Consider the following 23,005-nt stretch of genomic DNA (forward strand, 5'->3'; position numbering starts at 1 on the left):
CATATCACACATTTTTCGTCTAGTTTCATGCATGTCTATCACATATATAAACATAAAGATTTTAAGGTCCTTGTGTTCAGAACATGAAGCTATGACCATGGACCTGTCGATCAGCATGAATCGCTGCTTCGGAAGAGTGGTTAGGGTGACTATTATGTACAACAAAGAGAGAATAGAGTTACTTTTGGGAAATGAGAGAGGAAAGAATGATCCATAGAAACTAGAATTGTCTTTTTTGAACTTATATCCTGCACTGACAGTGATGAATCTTATAAAAGCAAAATACTGTGGATGCTGGAAATCTGAAATAAAAATGGAAAATTCTGGAAAATCTCAGCAGGTCTAACAGCACCTGAGAGATCAGAGTTAACGTTTCAAGTCCGTATGAGTCATATGGACTTAAAAGATTAACTTTGCTTCTCTCTCCACAGATGCTCTCAGACATTCTGAGTTTTTCCAGCATTTTGTTTTTATTTTACATTGATGAATTTTGTAAACTCCCTTTACAGGGTTTTAGAAGGGGAGATTTTGCAGACAGAAATCTCAAACCAAACATCACATCAAGATCTGACAGAGTCGCTTGATTTATTGGGACCTGAAAAAACATCACACCCTTCACAGTGGGGAGAGACTGTACACGTGTTCCGTGTGAGGACGGAGCTTCAACCGATTGTCGAACCTGGAAAGATACAAGGACACTGGCACCATGGAGAAACCATGGAAATGTGGAGACTGTGAGAAGGGATTCAGATCCCCATCAGAGCTAGAGATTCATCGACGCAGTCACACTGGGGAGAGGCCGTTCACCTGCTCTGAGTGTGGGAATGGATTCAGTAATTCATCCAACTTATTGAAACACGAAGGCGTTCACACCGGCGAGAGACCATTCACCTGCCCTGACTGTGGGAAGGGATTCAGATCCCTATCTAAGGTGGAGATTCATCGATGCGTTCACACTGGGGAGAGGCCGTTCACCTGCTGTGAATGTGGGAAGGGATTCACTCATTCATCCAACCTCCTGACACACAAGCGAGTTCACACCGGGGAGAGGCCATTCTCCTGCTCTGAGTGTGGGAAGGGATTCAGTGATTCATCCACCTTGCGGAAGCATCAGCGAGTTCACACTGGGGAGAGACCATTCACCTGCTCTGAATGTGGGAAAGGATTCACTCGGTCATCCAACCTGCTGATGCACCAGTGTGTTCACACTGGGGAGAGTCTATTCATCTGCTCTGAGTGTGGGAAGGGATTCAGTAATTCATTCAACTTGCAGACACACCAGCGGGTTCACACTGGGGAGAGGCCATTCAGCTGTTCTGAGTGTGGGAAGGGATTCACTCATTCATCTGCCCTACGGACCCACCTGCGAGTTCACACTGGGGAGAGGCCATTCATCTGCACCATGTGTGGGAAGCGATTCACTCAGTCATCCAGCCTGCTGGCACACCATGTCACTCACACCAATGAGAGACCCTTTAAATGCTCTGACTGTGGAAGTGGCTTCAAAATTGCTGCAGATATGAGAGTGCACCAGCGCATTCACACTGAGGAGAGGCCATTCAGCTGCTCTCACTGCAGAAAGAGGTTTAGAACGTCATCCAGCCTTCGGATACACCAGCGGGTTCACACCGGGGAGAGGCCGTTCACCTGCTCCGAGTGTGGGAAGGGATTCCGTGAGTCATCCACCCTGCATACACACCTGCGAGTTCACACTGGGGAGAGACCGTTCACCTGCTCTGAGTGTGGGAAGGGATTCCGTCGGTCATCCCACCTGCTGACACACCAGCAAGTTCACACTGGAGAGAGGCCATTCATCTGCCCTGAGTGTGGGAAGGGATTCACTAATTCATTCAACTTGCGAACACACCTGCGAGTTCACACTGGGGAGAGGCCATTCACCTGCACCGTGTGTGGGAAGGGATTCACTCAGTCATCTCACCTACAGACACACCAGCGAGTTCACAGGTGATTACAGGGATTCTGCTGTTATTGCTGCTGTTAATCACATCCAGGACTGAACCATGTTCATTCTGACAGCTGGTGAAGTGGGGTGGGGAGGTCAGTGGGTTTCTTTCTGCTGAGCTGGCCAGTCTCATGACTTTGCTTCCAGTGGGTGGATGCTCTTTGAGCCTGGGAGTGCATGTTTCTACTGAAGTGATCCACAAAAGCTGATGAATTACATTTATCCTGGATAGTAAATAGTGTTTTCCCTACCACTACAGGTAGATCTAAAATAAATACATTTGTCTCTGTTACTTTGAGTCTGCAGCACAGGGTCAGGCCAGTCGGCACAATTGGTCTATGTCAGCATTTATGTTCCACATGAGCCTCCACTTCATCTCCCCTGTCAGCATATCCTTCTATTCCTTTCTCCCTCATGTTTGTATCTCGCTTCCCCTGAGATGTATTTATGCTGTTCCCCTCAACCAATGGCTGTGGAATTCCACATTCTCACCACTCACTGGGTAAAAAGGTTTCTCGAGAAATCTCTATTGGATTATTGAACTTCTTCAGAGTCTTAAGGACTTCCATCAGGTCACCCTTCAGTCTTCTCTTTTCCAGAGAAAAGCAGGCGCAGCCTTTCCTGAGGGTTAAATGCTCTCAGTTCTGGTATTGCTCTTGTGAACCTTTGTTGCACCTTCTCCAGTGCCTCTGTTTATTTTTTCTAAATGAAGATCACAAATGTTGACAGTCCTCCCAGTGTAATCTAACCACTGTTCTAAACAAGTTGAACATAATCTCCCTGCTTTTCAATTCTATCCCTCTAGAACGGAATCCTACACATGGTTCTACATTAAAGGAAATTTGTGAAGTTCTTCGAAAGGCTGGATGGAGGGTTGATGCGAATGGCACCAGGGATGAGCGATTTCAGTTAGTTGGAGAGACTCCAGCAGCTGAAATCCCTCTCTTTAGATCATTGAGTCTTCAGTATAGGGAATAGGGCCATTCAGCTCACTGAGTCCATGCCAGCAACCTGTAGAGAAAAACCAGTTAGTCACATTGCCTGTTCCATTCTCAGATCCTTGTAGGTTTATTTGCCTCAAGTGTCCATCTTATTTCCTTTTGAAATCATTCCATCATCTCTGCTTCTAGCATACTCAGCAAGTGGGGTCCAGGTCATTACCACTCACGTTAAATGCACACAAGGCCCATAGAGCACAGGAGGAGGCCATTTGGTTCATCCTGTTCATGCCAGATATTTGAGAAAACTAGCCAGTGAATCCCTGAGCCTTGCAATTTTCTTTAACTTTAAAGAATCTGCTGAATTCCTTTTTGAAAGATAGAGTCCAATCTGCTCTCTGCACCATTTTCAGGCAGTGCATTCCAAATCACAGTAACTCCCTGTGCTTTAAAACACGTGATTCAGGATATAATGTGTTTGGATTTTTACAGAGCATTCAAAATGGTGTCAAAGACATGGCTATTACACAAAATTAAGATTCAATCCTGATCAATGATGTTGATGATGGGACCAAGTGTAACATATCCAAATTAGTGGATAATTAGAAAAAAACTGCATTTCTGTAGCATCTCTCAGGACCACAGGACCTCCTAAAGCGTTTCACAGCCAATGAAGTACTTTTGAAGTGTAGTCACTTGTTATGTATGAAACTGTAGGTAGGCCTAGGTAGTCAAATTTAGTGTTAAAAATCAATCACTTTCATACCGTATTCACTGTGATAAATAAAAAGGTCAAGGAAACCATTTTAAACTCTAACATATGGCTGGATCTTTATTTTTTATCATAAACACTGTATTAACATAAATGTTTCCAGAAACTGAAGGCCGAATGGAAATTGTTTAAACAAAGAAATGCTTTTCTAATTTTGATAAGCTACAGGACATTAGATTCTACCAAAGCCCAGCTCAAGAATAAGGCCCATTGTTCAATCCAATCAAGATTAGTAAGAAAGCTATTGTCTTCCACAAACAGTCTTTTTGAACCAGTCTATCATGTATTAACCAAATCTATTAATTAAACATTACTGGATTAATTAGGTACCAGTCAGTAACAGAAGATTGAATAAGTAGTGGGCCTTAATTGAATTACAATTAATAAATCAATAATGAATCAATCGTTATAGTAAAAGACTGAGTTTTATTTGCTGTAAAAATGTAAAACCTTAATTGCTGTGTATGTGACAAATGTGCAATGAAGATAAATGTACTGACAAGAGAGACCTTCAAAACCTGATTAGCCTCAACATTTGAAACTGTATAAGGGTTGTATGGAATCAAATAAAGGGATAGTATGAAACAGTTCTATTGTATTGCTGTCTAAGATAATGAGAGAAGGTAGTGTAAGTAATTTGAGATCCAATTGAGTTAACCAATTGTCATGTTACAACAAGCCCCATTCAGAGCAGGCAAATGGCCTCTCGCCAATGTGAATTCTCTGGTGTGTCAGCAGGTTAGATGACTTAATGAATTGCTTCCCACAATCGGAGCAGGTGAACGGCCTCTCCCCAGTGTGAACTCGCTGGTGTGTTCGCAGGTGGGTCAAACAAGTGAATCCCTTTCCACACTCAGGGCAGGTGAACGGCCTCTCCCCGCTGTGAACTCGCTGATGTGTCTGCAGGTTGAATGATTTAATGAACCCCTTCCCACACTCAGAGCATGTGAACGGCTTTTCCGTGATATGAACGTGTCGATGGGTTTCCAACTCAGACGGGCAACAAAAACCCTTCCCACAGTCCCCACATTTCCACGGTTTCTCTCAGATGTGGGTGTCCATGTGTCTCTCTGGGTTTGATAACCAGTTGAAGCCTCGTCCACACACACATCACGTGTACAGGATCTCCCTCCTGTAAATGGTGTGATGCTTTCTCAGGCTGTGTAACTAGTCAAAGCTCTTTCCACAATCCGTTCACTGGAACACCCTCACTCGCGTGTGTGTGTGTATCTTTTCCAGTCACACTGATGTTTGAAATTTTTTTCCCTCAGACAGAACGGACAAACATTTCTCCTTCCACATTCAAGGGCTGATGATATTCAGTTCCTGATGAATTGAGTGACTCTGACAGATCTCGATAATTGGTTTTCCTTTTCCTTTGATTCCTAATACCCTGTAAAAAGAGTTTACATAGAATTACAGAAAATACAGAATAGAAAGAGGCCATTGGCCCAACTAATGTGTGCTGGCGTTTATCCTCCACACTCTTCTCCTTCAATTCCATCTACCTCAGCTCAGTCTTTCACTTTATCTTTCTATTCCTTTTTCTCTCATGCACTCATCTAGTTTCCTTCTGAAAGTATCTCAGTTTTTTGCCACAACCACTTCCTGTGGTAGTGAGTTCCACTTTCTAACTATTCTCTGAGTAAACACATTTCTCCATATTTCCCTATTGGATTTATTAGCAACTATCTTGTATTTCTGGCTCCTAATTTTGGATTCTCCCACAAATGGAAACATTCTCTCCACATTGACAAGGCCCCAGATGACCGACTGGACAGAAAAATAGAAGCTGATGGGACCCCGGAGCAAGTTACAAGTTGAATCCAAATTTGGCTCAATAGTAGAAAGTGATGAATGACGGTTGATGGGTGTTTTTTTGTGACTGGAAGGCTGGTTGCAGTGGGGTTTCACAGGGCTCAGTATTGGTTCCTTCATTCCTGGTTTATTTACTAGATTCACACTTAACTGTAGGCATATGAATAAGAAGTTTGATGATGATACAAAAAATAGCTGTGGGCTTAATGGAAAGGAAGAAAGTTGTAGGGAAAAGAAGGCAAAGGATCACATGATAAATGGTAGGATACTGAGAATTGTAGAGGAACAGAGATCTTGGAGTTCATGTCCACAGATCCCTGAAGGTAGCAGGGCAGGTAGATAAGGTGATTAAGGATACAGGATAATTACCCTTAATGAGGCATGGATTATAAGAATAGGGAGGTTGTGCTCGAACTGTATAACACACTAGTTATGCCAGAGCTAGAGTACTGTGTACAGTACAGGAAGGATGTGATCACACTGGAGAGAGTTACAGAAGGGGATATAAGAAGATGTGCCAAGAATGGAGAATTTTAGTAATGAGGAAAGGATGGATAGGCTGGAATTGTTTTCTTTGGAACAGAGGAGGCTGAGGGGAGACCTAAATAAAATGCATAAAATTATGAGGGGTCCATAGATTGGATAGGAAAGCAGTATTCCCTTTGTTGGAGGGGTCCATAATGAAGGGAAAGAAGTAGGAGGGTTAGAGCAGATATGAGGGATTTTTTTTTCACCCAGAGGGTGGTGAGAAGCTGTAACCCTCTGCTTGAAAAGATGGTAGTCACAGAACCCCTCATAACATTTATAAGGCACTCGGATATACATTTGAAGTGACCTAACCTACGAGGCTGCAGACCAAGATCTGGAAATTGGGATCAGGCTGGATGGCTACTTATTGGCCATTTTGGACATGACGGGCCGAATGAACTGCAACATGGACAAAAAACTTTACCCAAAACTGGGACAGTAACTCTCAGGAATAACACAGCTCAACGGTTTGCGCATTTAGCTGCCAAGTATGTTTATTTAAGCATACGAGTTAATTTGTCTGCATAGAACAAATTCTTCAACATACCCAATGAGATCGATGTAATTGGTCTCACGTTTAACCTGAAAAGATCATTAAAAGTTTCCCAGTCTCTCTAATATCTGAAATCTTTGCCCACAGACATTTCACCTTCCACATTCAGAGGCCGCTGATATTCAGGTCCTGATAATCGAGTGACTGTCAGATCATGACATGATATTTGGTTTGAGGTTCCCGCTTGGGAATCCTTCTGTTCTGACCACCTGTAAAAGGAGTTTCCAGAGGAGTTTCACTGTGAATCCAGGGCAGAAATTCACAACATCCTTTCTTCGTGCATCCGGTCCGAGGATGGCCGCGCATGCGCCCTGTCCTTATAGAGATAGCGGCCGCGCATGCGCTCGGCTGCACATTGCCCCTATAAGGATGGCGGCTGCTCACCCGGACCTGTCACTGGCAGAAACATAAAGGGTATCGGGCCGCTCGGATAAAACACCGGACTGCATCAAAAGTACTGAAACAGACGTCTTACCATATGGAAAGATTCTGAATAATGGCGGATGAGGCTACCCAGGATTCTCCGCGCGGGTGAATACGCCCTATCTCTAACAGAAGGGCAGTAACGCGCAGGCGCGGGAAGGCCCCGCCCCCGGAAGCCGCCCGCCTGCGCGGTGCGGCTCCAGGCTGAGCGCAGTCTCAGTGAGAGCGAGCGGGGACGGGGGTACAAGGATTCATGTAGGAGCTGTTAATCCATTTCACACAGGCAGATACTTTTAATTTATGATGGGTTTATAGGAGTCAGTAGCAAGACCAGCTCATATTGCCAATCCCCAGTTGCCTGTTGAGAAATTGATGGTGGGTTTTGTTCTTGAACCGCTGCAGCCCGTGTGGTGAAGGGGCTTCCCCAAAACTGTTAGGTAAGGATGGGATGAAGCATTTAAGTTATGAAGAGAGGTTGGATAGACTTGGGTTGTTTTCGTTGGAGCAGAGAAGACTGAGGGGTGACCTGGTCGAGGTGTACAAGATTATGAGGGGCATGGACAGGGTGGATCGGGAGCAGCTGTTCCCCTTAGTTGAAGGGTCAGTCACGAGGGGTCACAAGTCCAAGGTGAGAGGCAGGAGGTTTAGGGGGGATGTGAGGAAAAACCTTTTTACCCAGAGGGTGGTGATGGTCTGGAATGCGCTGCCTGGGAGGGTGGTGGAGGCAGGTTGCCTCACATCCTTTAAAAAGTACCTGGATGAGCACTTGGCACATCATAACATTCAAGGCTATGGGCCAAGTGCCGGAAAATGGGATTAGGTAGGTAGGTCAGGTGTTTCTCACATGTCGGTGCAGACGCGATGGGCCGAAGGGCCTCTTCTGCACTGTGTGATTCTGTGATTGAGAGGATCTTCATCCAGTGATGAAGCAACAGTGATGTGTGTCCAAGTCTGTAACATTGACTTACATTTATAACGGTGAGATGTGTCCAAGTCTGTAACATTGACTTACATTTATAACGGTGAGATGTGTCCAAGTCTGTAACATTGACTTACATTTATATAAAACCTTTGATGTATGTTGTTTTATGGGAGTTTTACAAGTGACATCTAACACTGAGACATATAAGGAGATATTGGGGCAGATGATCTGGAGTTTGGTCAAAGAGGTAGGTTTTAAGGAGTGTCTTAAAGCAGGAAAGAAAGGCACAGAGATGGAGAGATTTCTGAAGGGAATTCCAGAGTTCATGGCTTGGCACACACACTAACACTGAAGCAATTGAAAATGGGGGTGCTCAAGAGGTCAGAATTAGATGAGCGCGGAGATCTCAGAAAGCTGTGGGGCTGGAGGAGATGACAGAAATAGGGAGGGGTGAGGTGTCAAGGAATTTGAAAACAAGGGTAAAACTTTAAAATTGAGGTGCTGCTGGATCTGGGGCTGTGTAAGTCAGCGAGCAGAAGGACACTCCTGAGATCTCTGCGCTCATCTAATTCTGGCCTCTTGAGCCTTTCTTTTGTCCTTTAAGACACTCCTTCAAACCTATCTCTTTGAACAAACTCCTGATTATCTGCCCTAATATCTCCTTATATGTCTCAGTGTCAGATGTTATTTGTAAAGCTCCGTAAAACAACATACATCAAAGGTATATAAATATAAGTCAATGTTACAGACTGGGACACACATCACCGTTATAAATGTAAGTCAATGTTACAGACTTGGACACACATCACCGTTATAAATGTAAGTCAATGTTACAGACTTGGACACATCTCACCGTTGTAACTGTAAGTTCAATGTTACAGACTCGGACACATCTCACCGTTATAAATGTAAGTCAATGTTACAGACTTGGACACATCTCACCGTTGTAACTGTAAGTTCAATGTTACAGACTCGGACACATCTCACCGTTATAAATGTAAGTCAATGTTACAGACTTGGATACACATCACTGTTATAAATTTAAGTCAATGTTACAGACTTGGACACGCATCACTGTTATGAAGAAGGCCATGGGCAGCAGAATTCTGAATGATCTCAATTTACAGGAGGTTGGATATGGGGGGCTGCTCAGGGGTGCGTTAGACTAGAAATTAGAACAAAAATTGCTGGAAATATTCAGCAATTCTGGCAGCATCTGTGCATTAGAATAGTCAAGGTGGGAGATGACAAAGGAATGGATGAGAGTTTCAGAAGCAAATCAGCTGAGACTGGGGAAAAGCAGGTGAGGTTACTGAGGTGGAATTTGGAAGTCTTCTGTGATCAGAAGATCAGCTGGGGGTGAAATATGACACCAAGATTGTGACCAGACTTGTCCACCCTCAGATAGTTGTGAGGGAGAGAGATGGAGTCAGTGGCTACGGAATAGAGTTTGTCGTGGAGACTGAAGACAATGGTGTCAGTCTTTCCAATATTTAATTGGAAGAAATTTCTTTTCATCCAATACTGGGTAACGGACAAGTTAGGAGAGTTTGCAACTTGGAGGGAAACTTACAGGTATGGTGTTCGCATACACCTACTTCTCTGGTCCTTTGAGATGGTAGAGGTTGCGGGTTTGGAATGTTCTGTTAAGCGGCAGATGTATAAAATCCCTCTCCTTCACCCCCTGATACTCCCACCTCTCACTCTGTCTGTTCTCCCTAGACTAGACTGGCTAGAAGTCAGAGTCCAGGTCCAGATTGGATTGCAGGATCCCTTCCTTGAAGGACATTAATGAACCAGTTGGGTTGTTTTGACAATCCAGCAACTTTCATGGTCACTTTTTCCAAGTGCTGACCCCAGAAATTACCAGATTCATTTAGATCAATTTCACAGCCTGCCTTTGTGGTCAGAGCTGGGGTGAAATATGACACCAAGATGGTCACCAGTCTTGTCCAGCCTCAGACATTTGTCAGGGAGTCAGTGGTTATGGAACAGAGATTGTAGTGGGGACTGATGAGAATGGTTTCGGTCTTCCCATATTTAACTAGAGGAAATTTCTGTTCATCCAGGACTGGGTGACGGACAAGTTGGGACGGTTTCAACTTGATGGGGAACATGCAGTTGATGGTATAAAGACAGAAAATGATGGAAGAACTCAGCAGGTCTGGCAGTATCTGTGGAGAGAGAAAAATAGAGTTAACGTTTTACATCCATATGATTTTTCTAGCTCTGAAGAGTCATATTGGACTCGAAACATTAACTCTGTTTCTCTCTCCACAGATGCTGCCAGACCTGCTGAGTTTTTCCCATATTTTCTGTTTTTATTTCAGATTTCCTGCATGTGCAGTATTTTGCTTTTGTGCAGTTAATGGTATTCACATACACCTACTTCTCTGGTCCTTTCACATGGTGCAGGTTGAGGGTTTGGATGATAAAAGCAAAATACTGCGGATGCTGAAAATCTGAAACAAAAACAAAAATAGCTGGAAAAACTCAGCAAGTCTGACAGCATCTGTGGAGAGGAAGACAGAGTTAACCTGTCGAGTCCGTATGCCTCTTCATCAGAACTCTGAGTCATAAGGACTCGAAACATTAGCATCTGTGGAGAGGAAGACAGAGTTATCAGACCTGCTGAGTCTTTCCAGCTATTTTTGTTTTTGTTTGAGAGTTTGGAAGGTTCTGTCAAAGTTTAGGTCAAGTTGTGGATATATAAAATCCCTCACCCCTAATGCTGCCACATCTCACTTTCTTTATCTTCTCTCTTAGAAGCCAGAGCCCAGGTTCAGACCGAATGCATCAGTGAACCAGTTGGATTGTTTTGACAATCCAACAGTTTTCATGGTCACTTTTTCCTAGTGTCAGCCCCATAAATTACCAGATTCATTCAGCTCAATTTCACAACCTGCCCTTGTGTTTTTGTGGCTTCTCACAAACTCCTATTTTTGTTTTAAATCAATTTCACAGGGTAATAGAAGGGAAGGAAGGCAGTCGGGAAATTCAAACCCAACATCACATCAAGATCTAACAGAGTTGCTCAATTTATCGTAACCTGAATATTGTTAGATTTTGAACATGGAAGGAAAAAACGCCGTTCACAGTTGGGAGAAACCATACACGTGTTCTGTGTGTGGACGAGGCTTCAACCGATCATCTGACCTGTCGAGACACAAGCGCAGTCACACTGAGGAGAAACCGTGTAAATGTGGGGACTGTGGGAAAGGATTCAATTTTCCAGTTCAGCTGGAATCTCATCGGCGCAGTCACACCGGGGAGAAGCCGTTCACCTGTTCCGAGTGTGGGAAGGGATTCACTCTGTCATGCAACCTGTTGGCTCACCAGCGTGTTCACACTGATGAGAGACCTTTTAAATGCCCAGACTGTGGGAAGTGCTATAAAAGTTCTGGTGAACTGATGCGCCATCAACGTATTCACACTGATGAGAGGCCATTCAGGTGCTCTCAGTGCCATACTGGGTTCAGGCAATTATCTGACCTCACTGTACACCAGCGAGTTCACACTGGAGAGAGGCCGTTCACCTGCTCAGAGTGTGGGAAGGGATTCACTCAGTTAGCCAACCTGCTGACACACCAGCGCATTCATACTGGTGAGAGGCCATTCACCTGCTCCTTGTGTGGAAAGGGATTCACCACATTATCCAACCAGCTGGAGCACCAGCGAGTTCACACTGGGGAGAGGCCATTCACCTGCACCTTTTGTCAGAAAGGATTTGCTCATTCATCCACCGTCCTGAGACACCAGCAAATTCACAAAGATGCATGAGAACGCCACTATCTTCAAGTTCCCCTCCAAGCTACATACCATCCTGACTTGGGACTATATTCCATTCCTTCACTGTAACTGGGTCGAAATCCTGGAACTCCTCCCCGCTCCCGAACAGCACTGTGGATGTTCCCACGGACTGCAGCAGTTCAAGAAGGCAGCTCAGTACCATCTGCTCCAGGGGCAATTAGGAATGGGAAATAAATGCTGTCCTAGCCAGTGATGCCCACATCCCATGAATGAATACATTTTTAAAAACTGCAGTGATTGGAGTTTGCTGTTAATCACATTTTAGGACTGACCTATGTTCATTGTCTATTTCTGGTGATGTTAATAAACTCTAGCCCTGTTATAGGGATTGATATTCTGGATGAAAGTTAAATCAATCAGCAATGTTTTAAATACACAATATTTCAAGTATTTTTAATATGTCTAACACCATTTAGTTCCTTTTGAAGTACTCTCCCTTTCCCCTGTCTCTTCCATCCTCACTTCCAACAAGTGCTCATGGTGCAGGAGTTCATGATCACAAGACACAATCCAATCAGTCGCCTTTGCTGCTTCCCTCCCTTCCCCTAACTCACTGGGCCAAATCCTCTAAAGTTCCCCTTTGCCCGAGCCCTGAACTCACATCTTTCTCTAGTTTCTCTCCTGCCTCCCCTCATGCCCTCTCAGATCCCATCCCATCCATGAGACACACCTCCTGTTCCCTCGACCCTATTCCCAGTAAACTACTGACCACATAACCTCTCCATGTTCACACAACCTCTCCATGTTCACTGATATTGTTAATTGTTCCTTCTCTCCTTCAAATCTGTTGTCATTGCCCCCTCCCCTCAAGAGACAAACCTTTGACCCCACATCCTTGCAAACTACCATCCCATCTCCCTTTCCTTTCCAAAGTCCTTAAACGTTTTGTTATCTCCCAAACCCTTGCCCATCTTTCCCAGAACTCAATGTTTGAATTCCTCCAATTAGGTTTCAGCCCCGGCTATGGTAAAGAAACAACTCTTAGCAAAGTCACAAATGACATCCTCTGTCACTGACCGTGGTAAACTTTCCCTCCTTGTCCTTCTCGCCCTGTCTGCAGCCTCTGACACAGTTGATCACACCATCCTCCTCCATCACCTCTCCATTGTCATCCAGCTGGGTGGGACTGCAATCACCTGGTTCCGTTCTAATCTAATCGTAGCCAGCGAACCGTTTGCAAAAGCTTCCCTTCCTTTTCCCAGGCCGTTACCTCTGGTGTCTCCTAAGATCTATCCTTGGTCCCTCCTATTTCTCCTCCACACGCTGCCACCAGGTAACATAATCTGAAAACGCTGCATTAGTTTCCAAATCGACACTGGCACCAGCTCTACCTCACCATCCCCTCTCTTGACTCCCCCACTGTTGGCCATTTATCAGACTGCTGATCTGACATCTAGTACTAGATGAGTAGAAATTTCCTCCAATTAAATATTGGGAAGATAACACAGTGGGTCCAGAGCCCTCTTCTGCCCAGCCTTATCTAACAAGCAGCAGCTACACTGGTGATATTTATATTTAACTTGTTCACAACATTCGTGATCTGGCCCTGCTCAAAGCATAACCACAAGGATATCTGTGTATTGTTCTGAGTTGAACACAAGGCTGTGTCACTATCACACACAGATACCGTTTCCTTGGTTCACATCTCCAGGCAAAAAACAGCTCTTTACACATCCTCTTCCATCCTCAATCAACATCACAAAAACAGATTATCTATTCATTATCAGATTGCTGTTTGTGGGATCTTGCTGTGTGCAATTTGCGAGCCATGTTTCCTACATTATAACAGTGTCGACACTTCAGAAGTACTTAATTGCCTGTAAAACACTTTGAGGTTGTGAACAGTGGAACAGAAATACAAGACTTTTATCATTCACAAGGATCAGAGCTGGGGCCTTAGCTATTTACAATCAATGTTAATGACTGAGATGAAGAGACAGAGAATATTGCTGAAAAAAGAGACATGCTGTCAAAGCTTTATGCCTTGGACACATCAGGACATTTCACAAGAATACCAATCGTAAAAGGAACAACAATGTGTACTGTATGAGAAAATGGTGCTAATTGTTTGGCAAGTGGACTCTGATTGGAAGAGGCGTTCCCATGGAGAATGCACAAGGAAACAGTTAACTGCCAAGCTTTTGTTTAAATTCAAACCAGGCAGATCATTCCCCCAGAATATAAAACAGTGAACATTATCCCCCCAGACCCGAATATAAAACAGTGAACATTATCCCCCAGACCTGAATATAAAACAGTGAACATTATCCCCCAGTCCCAAATATAAAACAGTGAACACAAACATATGAGCAAGGAGCAGGAGTAGGCCATTCAGCCCTTCAAGCCTGCTGCGCCATTTAATAAGGTCTGATCTGATAGTAACCTGAAATCTGCGTCCCACCTACCACCAATAACCTATCACCCCCTTGCTTCTCAAGAATCTATCCGTTTCTGCCTTAAAAATATTCAAAAACCCTGCTTCCTTCACCTTTTAAGGAAGAGAGCTCCAAAGACTCAAGGCCCTCGGAGTGAAAAAATTTCACCTCATCTCTGTTTCAAATGGGGGACACCTTATTTTTAAATAGCGACACCCTAGTTCTAGATTTTCCCACAAGAAGAAACATCCTCTCCACATCCACCCTGTCAAGGTCCCTCAGGATCTTATATGTTTCAATCAAGTCGCCTCTTATTCTTCCAAATTCCAGCAGATACAAGTCGAGCCTGTCCAACCTTTCCTCATAAAATAACCCGCCCATTCCAGGTATTAATCTGGCAAACCTTCTCTGAACTGCTTCCAACGCTTTTACATCTTTCCTCAATTAAGGTGTCTATACTGTACCCAGTACTCCAAATGTGGTCTCACTAGAACATTATCCTCCAGACCCGAATATAAAACAGTGAACATTATTCCCCAGACCCGAATATAAAACAGTGAACATTATTCCCCCAGACCCGAATATAAAACAGTGAACATTATCCCCCGGACCCGAATATAAAACAGTGAACATTATTCCCCCGGACCCGAATATAAAACAGTGAACATTATTCCCCCGGACCCGAATATAAAACAGTGAACATTATTCCCCCAGACCCGAATATAAAACAGTGAACATTATTCCCCCAGACCCGAATATAAAACAGTGAACATTATCCCCCAGACCCGAATATAAAACAGTGAACATTCTCTTCCCAGTTATTCCTTGACGTTAGCCCTTGAATTGTGCATTGGTTCATCTTTTCCTACATTTCACTTATAAATGTTGAAATGTTTGCTCCACATCCACAGGGTTTCATCTGTTTAAAGCCACAAACAGAAAGGTCCGGTTTTCTCCTGGAGCTTGAGACAAATCCAAATGATGCAGTTTCAGCCAATGAGGGAGATCCGGGCTCAGCCCCGTCCCTTATTCACTCCGATTGGTTGGAAGAACAGCCACTCTCGCTCTCTCTTTCTATTGGTCCGGTGCATCCGTCAATCACTATCCCCCGCCCCCTGGGCATTGTGAGGTGAAGCATGCGCAGTGCGGATACGAAGCTGGTTTCAGGAGGTCCTGTGAAAATTCGCAGCGGGACAAAAACTGTCGGGTGACCGAGAGAGATGGAGCCGGCTGGTGGTTTTGATAGGAGAGCTTCACAAAACCCGGTGTAAGCCCCAAACCCTCAATAAGAAGATCCCGATTCCCGCGTTTGTCCTTCTTCGGGAATAAGGCCTGGATTAACTGTCGCCATTTTTATAGGGGCTAATGCGGAATAGGGCGCATGCGTAGCCGCCATTGTTGTAGAGGGCAATCCTGTCAATCAGCCAATGAGCTTCCTGCTGATCCGCGCCCAATCTGCTGCGAGTCCAGCTTCAACACGCACTCTGATTGGTGGGAGGACCAGATGACCCCATCAGTCCTCCAGCTCCCCCCCTTTGCAATCGAAACAGTAAGTGCGGGAGGAACAACTGGTTGAATTGTAGAAATAAAAAAATCATCACCCGCTGACTCTCCCACCAACTTCCTGACTGTTTCCGTCTGTATCTTTTTCTCTCTCCTCCCAGTTGGGTTTTTATGACAATCCAGCAGTTTTCATGGTCACTTTTTCCTAGTGCCGGCACAAAAAATTACCAGATTCATTCAGCTCAGTTTCACAACCTGCCTTTGTGTTTTTGTGGGTTCTCTCTCACTCTCTTTTCTCTGTTTTAAATCAATTTCACAGAAGGGGAGGATTTGCAGGTGGGAAACTGAAACCAAACATCACACCAGAGTCACTCAATTCAGCAGGACCTGATGATCATTGGCCTTCGAACATGGAAGCAAAAAGTACCATTCACGCTGGGGCAAAATCAGTGTAAATGTGAGGACTGTGGGAAGAGATTCAATTACCCATCTGAGCTGGAAATTCATCGGCGCAGTCACACTGGGGAGAGACCTTTCACCTGCTCTATGTGTGGGAAGGGATTCACTAGTTTCTCTTCCCTGCAGAAACACCAGCCGGTTCACACTGATGAGAGATCTTTTAAATGTGCTGACTGTGGAAAGAGCTTTAAAAGCCTAAATGTACTAAGGATGCACCAGCGCATTCACACTGGGGGCAGGCCATTCAGCTGCTCACAGTGTGGGAAGAAGTTCAGGGTATCATCTGAGCTGTTGATGCACCAGTGAGTTCATACTGACGAGAGACCTTTCAAATGTGCAGACTGTGAGAAGTGCTATAAAAGGCCAGAGGAACTGCGGCACCATCAACGTGTTCACACTGATGAGAGACCGTTCACATGTTCTCAATGTGGGACTGGGTTCAGGCGATCAGCTGATCTTATTCGACGCCAGCGCATTCACACTGGGGAGAAGCCTTTCACCTGCTCTAAATGTGGGAAGGGATTCACTCAGTTATCCCATCGGCTAAGGCACCAGCGAGTTCACACTGAAGAGAGACCTTTTAAATGTCCGGACTGTGGGAAGTGCTTTAAAAGTCCTGAGGAACTGTGGTACCATCAACGTGTTCACACTGACAAGAGACCGTACTGATGCTCTCACTGTGGGACTGGGTTCAAGCAATCAGGTGACCTCACTGTACTCCAGCACACCCACACTGGGGAGAGGCCGTTCATCTGCTCTGAGTGTGAGAAGGGATTCACTTGTTTATCCAACCTTATGAGAGATCGGCAAGTTCATTAATGACAGCAGGGGTTAGATTCTGTTGTTATTGCTGCTGGTAATCAAGTCCATGACTGTACTGTGTTTATTCTGATAGCTGGGATTTATTCCTGAGGTCATTTACCCTTCCCATTAGACTTAGCCTGTACCCTATACCATCTCTCATCCATGCGTGAATAGACTGTTATGTCTGCAAGCCTCTTTTAAAATTTAAATCCATTCATAAACTGTATTGAACTAAAGATGAACAACAAACAGATCACCGTCCAATCCTGCAGCTCTATGTTGACATGAGAAAGTCTTTTCTGTAACTCGAGGATGAGATTCGGTAAGCTGTGAATCACAAGTAGGCTTGTGTCATTTGAGAGATGGGCCGTTCAAAGCTGTTAACTTGTTAGATATTTAAGGAATTACTCTGAAAGAAAACTCAATTTATAACCTCAGAACCTGCTCCCTGCTGTAATTAATACTCAGCATCCATTTGTGCTGATTTACAGTGAATCACTGAATATCTTGTGGAGTCTTTGTTCCTTGTTTTGTGAAATAGCTCTCCCCATTAGTGCTGAACTGCTGGATAACTCAGATTACATTTAGACACGTCTAGAAAGGGTCTGTGTACCCACATTTCACTGTAATTTGTAAACAATAAACAATGTTTATGGCCTGACTTGTAGTCTGGTATCCGGGTGATTTGTGAAGAAAGATTTAATTCATTCACTCAGCAGCTTGAGGGGAACCAGACTGAGGCTTAAAGAACATAAGAAATAGGAGCAGGAATAGGCCATTCGGCCCTTTGAGCCTGCTCTGCTATTCAATACGATCATGACTGATCTTCTACCTCAGCTCCACTCCCCCAATATCCCTTAATTCTCTTCATATCCAAAACTCTATCGACCTCTGTCTTAAATATAACTGAGAACCACCGCACCCTGGGGTGGAAAATTGCAAAGATTCACAACCCTCTGAGTGAGGAGATTCCTCCTCTTCTCAATTTTAAATGGTCAACCCATTATTCTGAGACTGTGCCCCTGACCTTCTAGATTCCCCAGCCAGGGGAAACATTTTCTCAACATCTACCCTGGCAGGCCTCTTAAGAATTTTAAATTTCAATTAGATCACCACTCATTTTTCTAAACTCCATTAAATATAGGCCTAGTCTGCTCGATCTCTCCTCATGGGACAATCTCCTCATCCCAGGAACCAGTCTGGTGAACATTTGTTTCACTCCCTCTAGGACAAGTAGGTAAGGAGACTAAACCCGCACACAGTACTCCAGATGAGGCCTCATCAACGCTCTGTCTATTTGTAGTAAGACTTATTTACTCTTATGCTGCAATCCCTTTGCAATAAAATCTAACAGACCATTTGCCATTTGCTTGCTGTACCTGGGTGTTAACTTTCTGTCATTCATGTACAAGGACAGCTAGGTCCCTCTGAATGCAAATATTTCCCAGTCTCTCACCATTCAAAAAAATATCCTGCTTTTATAATTTATCTATCAAAATTGATAACTTCACACTTCACCATGTTGTATTCCATCTTCCATGTCCTTACCCACTCTCCCAATCTCTCTATCCCTCTGCAGACTCTTTGCATCCTTGTCACCGTTGACTTTTCCAATTAGCTTTTTTCGACAGCGATCTGGATACATTATACTCAGTCTCCTCATCTAAATCATTGATATCGATTGTAAATAGCTGAGGTTTAACTACTGATCCTTGTGGTACCCACAAGTTACAGCCTGTCAATCTGAAAATGTCCCGTTTATTCAAATTCTCTGTTTTCTGCCCATTAATTAACTCTCAATCCACGCTAGAATATTACCCCCAATCATCTGAGACTTGATTTTGTGTAATGATCGCTTGTGTGGTACCTTATCAAATGCTTTTTGAAAATCCAAATACACGACGTGTACTGATTTCCTCGATATCCACCTCGTCCATTACACCCACAAAAAGCTCTAAACAAACATGATTTCCCTTTCATAAATCTGTACTGACTGTTTAATCAGTTAATGATTTTCTAAGTGTCCTGTTACCACATCTAATAATAGGCTCTAGCATTTTGCCAATTACTGATGTTAGACTAATTGGTCTGTAGTTCCCCATTTTCTCTCTTCCTCCTTTTTGAATAGCAAGGTTATGTTTGCTACCTTCCATTCCTTGGGAACTGTTCTAAAATCTAAGGAATTCTGGAAGATCAAATCCAATGTATCCACCATGTCATGATCCCTGTGGAGATCAACAAACCAAAAGAACCAAATTTACCAAACGACCCCAACAAGAAAACCATTGGACAACATTTCACTTTTGATACCTTTTACTTTAACAATCAAACCAAAATCAACATAAATTAAACATGAATTAACAGGCACATTGCAGTCGCTATTAACGAAAAATTACATATTAAATAGCAAATGCAACAAAGGGAGATGTGCATTTTTCAGAAGTCCATCCAGCAGATATGGCACCAATTTCAGCCACAAACTCCATCAAAACTCTGAAAGTCCTCAGGTAGAATTCCAGCTCCTTTTCTTTCAGGATTTAGGCACCAATTCCATATTTCAATCCTCGGAGTAGTTTGTTTCTTGAAGGTGAGATTATTATTAAAATGACTACATGTACTGTGTCCACCCAGGGATCTCTCTGGACTATCCAGCACCTCACAGCCGGGATTATGTGTCTAGGAAGAGGAGGCTGTTGTCCAGTATTTCCAAACCAATTCTCTATCTAAGTGATAGATTATCTCTAATTCCAGGCCCTTTCGTTTTGTTAGTTTCTTGTGTGGAACTTCATCAAATGCCTTCTGGAAGTCAATATAAGTAACATCCAGTGACATTCCCTTACCTATCACATTAGTGACCTCCTCAAAAATACAGCACAGTTAGTTAGACATGATTTAGCCTTTTACAAATCCATGCTGTCTCTCTCTAATCAGTTCATATTTCTCAAAGTGAAAATGGGGTGAATGATTCAGACTGCACAAACCCCCTGAATCTCTCCTATTTATTGCAGACAGAAGATGCAGAGTTAACCTCTCTTCTGTTTGTCTCTTTCTCTCTGTCCTTCTATCTTTCTCCCTGGGTCTATTTGTGTCTCTGTCTCCTTCTCTCTCCCGGTCCTTCTGCCTTTTACTTTGAAACAATTTCTGTCTCTTTTTGTGTCTCTCATTTACTCTGGCTGTATTAATCTCTCTATTTGTCTTTCTCCCTTGCATTTCGTCGCACTGTCATTCAATCTTTCTGTTTCACTGTCTCACGCTCTCTTTCTGTGACTGTCTTTCTCACTCCATTTGTATCTACCCCTCTGTCTCTCACACCCTGTCTGTCTCTGACCCTCTATCTTTATGTCTCTGATCCTCTTTCTGTGTCTCAGTCTATGTCTGTCTCTCCTTCCCTGTCTGTCTCTTACCCTCCGTCTGACTCTCACTCTTCGTCTGTCTCTCACTCTCCGTCTGTCTGTCACTCTGTCTGTCTCTCACCCTCTGTCTGTCTCTCACTCTCTTGTCTGTCTCATTTCCTATCTCACTGATATTGATTCTCCATTTCAGACACAGAGTCTCTGCCACTCCAAGGTGAACACAACAACCGAGATGAACCCAGAGCTGTGACCTCACATTGAACACAATTGGACCAATGTTCCCAGTCATTTCCAATAAAAGTCAGTGAAGCTGACAGTGAATAAGAACAACGTTAACCAGAGTGAAAGGAAATCAGACTTATCCTGGTGTGAACAGAGGAGATTTACCAGGATGTTGCCTGAGCTGGAGAGTTTTAGTTATGAGGAGAGATTGGATAGACTGGGGTTATTTTTCCTGAAGCAGAGGAGATTGAGGGGGGATATGATTGAGATGTTTAAAATTATGAGGGGCATAGATAGGGTAGACAGGAAGGAACTTCTCCCCTTGGTGGAGGGGTCAATAACCAGGGGGCACAGATTTAAGGCAAGGGGCAGGAGGTTTAGAGGGGATGTGAGGAAGAATTTTTTCACCCAGAGGGTAGTGGGAATCTGAAACTCATTGCCTGAAAGGGCGGTCGAGGCAGAAGCCCTCATAACATTTAAGAAGTATTTGGATATGCACTTGCGATTCCATGGCATACAAGGCTACAGGCCTAGTGTTGGAAAATGGGATTAGAATAGTTATGCACATGTTTGACTGGCGCAGACTTGATGGGCCGAAGGGCCTTTTTCTGTGCTGTAGACTTCTATGACTCTATGAGTCAGGTACTGACTTGGAGCCCCACTGATCTTCCCTTTCTGTGATATCACTACCTCCTTACTATGAGTGTTGGGAAACAGCTGACTTGTGTGCAGCAGCAATATTGATTTCTCCAGAAATGTAAAATTTACCACAATATAAATCCCAATTTAATTTCAAACCTGGGAATGAAACGATTTGAATTAATTGCCTACAGGTTTAGCTGTGTTTGGATTCTTGGCACCTAGGAAGAGGCAATGGTGTCGTGGTATTGTCGCTGGACTAATAATCCAGAGATGCTCTCGATCTGTGATGGCAAATGGTGGAATTTGAATTCAATAAAAATCTGGGATTAAAAGTCTCATGTTGATCATGAAACCATTGTCGATTGTTGTAGAAAACCCATCTGGTTCACTAACGTCCTTTAGGGAAGGAAATCTGCTGTCCTTACCTGGTCTGGCCTACATGTGACTCCAGACCCACAGCAATGTGGTTGACTCTTAAATGCCATTCAGTTGTATCAAACTGTGACAAAGTGACAAAAAAATAATGAAAGCAGACGGGTCACCCGACATCGGCCTAGGCACCGGAAACGGCAATGGAAATCTCAGCCTGTCGGTCGCCATTCCTTTACTGTTGCTGGGTCAAAATCCTGGAACTCCCTTGCTAACAGCACTGTGGGTGGACCTACACCACATAGATGCAGTGGTTCAAGAAGGCAGCTCACCACCACCTTCTCAAGTGTAATTAGGGATGGGCAATAAATGCTGGCCCAGCCAGCGAAGCCCATATCCCTTAAATGAATTTTTAAAAACTTCAGAGAATCTCATCAACCTCCAGACTCCTGTCCAATACATTTGCTGAGTGGATTTAAATTTAAACCAGGTTTACAGATGTGATGCTGTATTCAAACATCAAAGGTGAGAGAGATGCTATGGGACACACACTGAGTCCAGTAGCTGAAAGTGATTAATAGACTTGAGTTTTGTGCTCAGTGATCCCAGGAGTGTTACTGACACCTTCCCTGGATCCCAAAGCTAGGGGAGCCACTCTAAAAGGTATGGGGGGCTGGGACTTGGCCATGAGAGTAACAGAACGTGTGAGGACTGAAATAATCTAGAATTAGAAAGGAGAAAAGACCCAAAATGGAACAGTCAGTAACAGGACATCAAGTAATCTCCTCTTATCCTGGAGAAATTAAAGACTCAACAAAGCTTGTGTCTGAAACAACATGAATTCATTTGACAGATATCAAAATATTGAATTTAGAGATAAGGAGGAATGAGGGCATGAATGAATTTCTGAACAAGGATGCAAAGTTTAAAATCGAGATATTATTGGACCAGGAGCCAATGTAGGTCAAGGAACACATGGGATGATGCGTGAATGGGACTTGGCATGAGAATGCAGCAGAGTTTTGCATGATCTTATGTTTCCGTGTTGAGCTGGGGTGAATGTGAGAAGCTGGTCAGGAATGTATTGGAATCGTGAAGTCTAAAAGTGACACAGGCATGGATGAGGGTTTCAGCAGGAGACGAGTTGGGGTGGGTTGGAGACAGGCGACGTTATGGAGATTGAAATATGGGGTATTAATGATGGTGTGGATGTGTAGTTGGAAACTCGTGTTGGGGTCAAATATGACACCAAGATTGTGAACAGTGTGGTTCAGCCTCAGACAGTTCCCAGGGAGAGGGATGGACTCACTAGTTAGGGGACAGAATTTGGAATGGTGACTGAAGACAACAGCTTTGGCCTTCCCAATTTTTAATTGGAGGAAATTTCTGCTCATCCTGTACTGGATGTCGGATAAGCTGTTTGATAATTTAGTAACAGTGGAGGCACAGAGAGGGATGGTGGTGAGGTAGAGCTGGGTGTTGTCAGTGTACATGTGAACCCTAACACGGTGCTTTTGGACAATGTCACCTAGTGGCAGCATGTAGTTGAGA

The 23,005-nt window shown here is 43.9% G+C and overlaps 4 protein-coding genes across 6 annotated transcripts in view; 3 read left to right on the plus strand and 1 right to left on the minus strand.

Moving 5' to 3' along the window:
* LOC144697047 (uncharacterized) overlaps positions 1-23,005 on the minus strand; it is a 288,147-nt gene that overhangs the window by 60,040 nt on the left and 205,102 nt on the right. The window lies entirely within an intron of this gene.
* On the plus strand, positions 605-5,060 carry LOC144696966 (uncharacterized). Its single transcript, XM_078568695.1, has one exon. The coding sequence runs from the start codon at positions 707-709 to the stop codon at positions 1,967-1,969; it is 1,263 nt and encodes a 420-aa protein (XP_078424821.1). The 5' UTR covers positions 605-706; the 3' UTR covers positions 1,970-5,060.
* Positions 7,208-12,059, plus strand: LOC144697186 (uncharacterized). 3 transcript variants are annotated; one of them, XM_078569059.1, is made up of 2 exons: positions 7,208-7,250; positions 10,882-12,059. In XM_078569059.1, exon 2 carries the CDS (start codon positions 10,990-10,992, stop codon positions 11,695-11,697), a length of 708 nt encoding a protein of 235 aa, XP_078425185.1. In that variant the 5' UTR covers positions 7,208-7,250; positions 10,882-10,989; the 3' UTR covers positions 11,698-12,059. The 3 variants fall into 3 exon arrangements, with proteins under 3 accessions (XP_078425185.1, XP_078425184.1, XP_078425186.1); XM_078569058.1 differs by having other exon boundaries at positions 7,214-7,432; XM_078569060.1 differs by lacking the exon at positions 7,208-7,250 and adding an exon at positions 9,102-9,492.
* LOC144697330 (uncharacterized) lies at positions 13,677-17,875 on the plus strand. Its single transcript, XM_078569318.1, has 2 exons — positions 13,677-15,369; positions 15,925-17,875. The coding sequence occupies exon 2, from the start codon at positions 15,996-15,998 to the stop codon at positions 16,368-16,370; it is 375 nt and encodes a 124-aa protein (XP_078425444.1). The 5' UTR covers positions 13,677-15,369; positions 15,925-15,995; the 3' UTR covers positions 16,371-17,875.

This window comes from Cetorhinus maximus, chromosome 23, assembly GCF_964194155.1.
Source record: "Cetorhinus maximus chromosome 23, sCetMax3.hap1.1, whole genome shotgun sequence".
NCBI lineage: Eukaryota > Metazoa > Chordata > Chondrichthyes > Lamniformes > Cetorhinidae > Cetorhinus > Cetorhinus maximus.

Coding starts and splice junctions, on each gene's coding strand:
- LOC144696966 (XM_078568695.1), top strand. CDS start 707: ATGGAGAAACCATGGAAATGTGGAGACTGTGAGAAGGGATTCAGATCC.
- LOC144697186 (XM_078569059.1), top strand. CDS start 10,990: ATGGAAGGAAAAAACGCCGTTCACAGTTGGGAGAAACCATACACGTGT.
- LOC144697330 (XM_078569318.1), top strand. CDS start 15,996: ATGATCATTGGCCTTCGAACATGGAAGCAAAAAGTACCATTCACGCTG.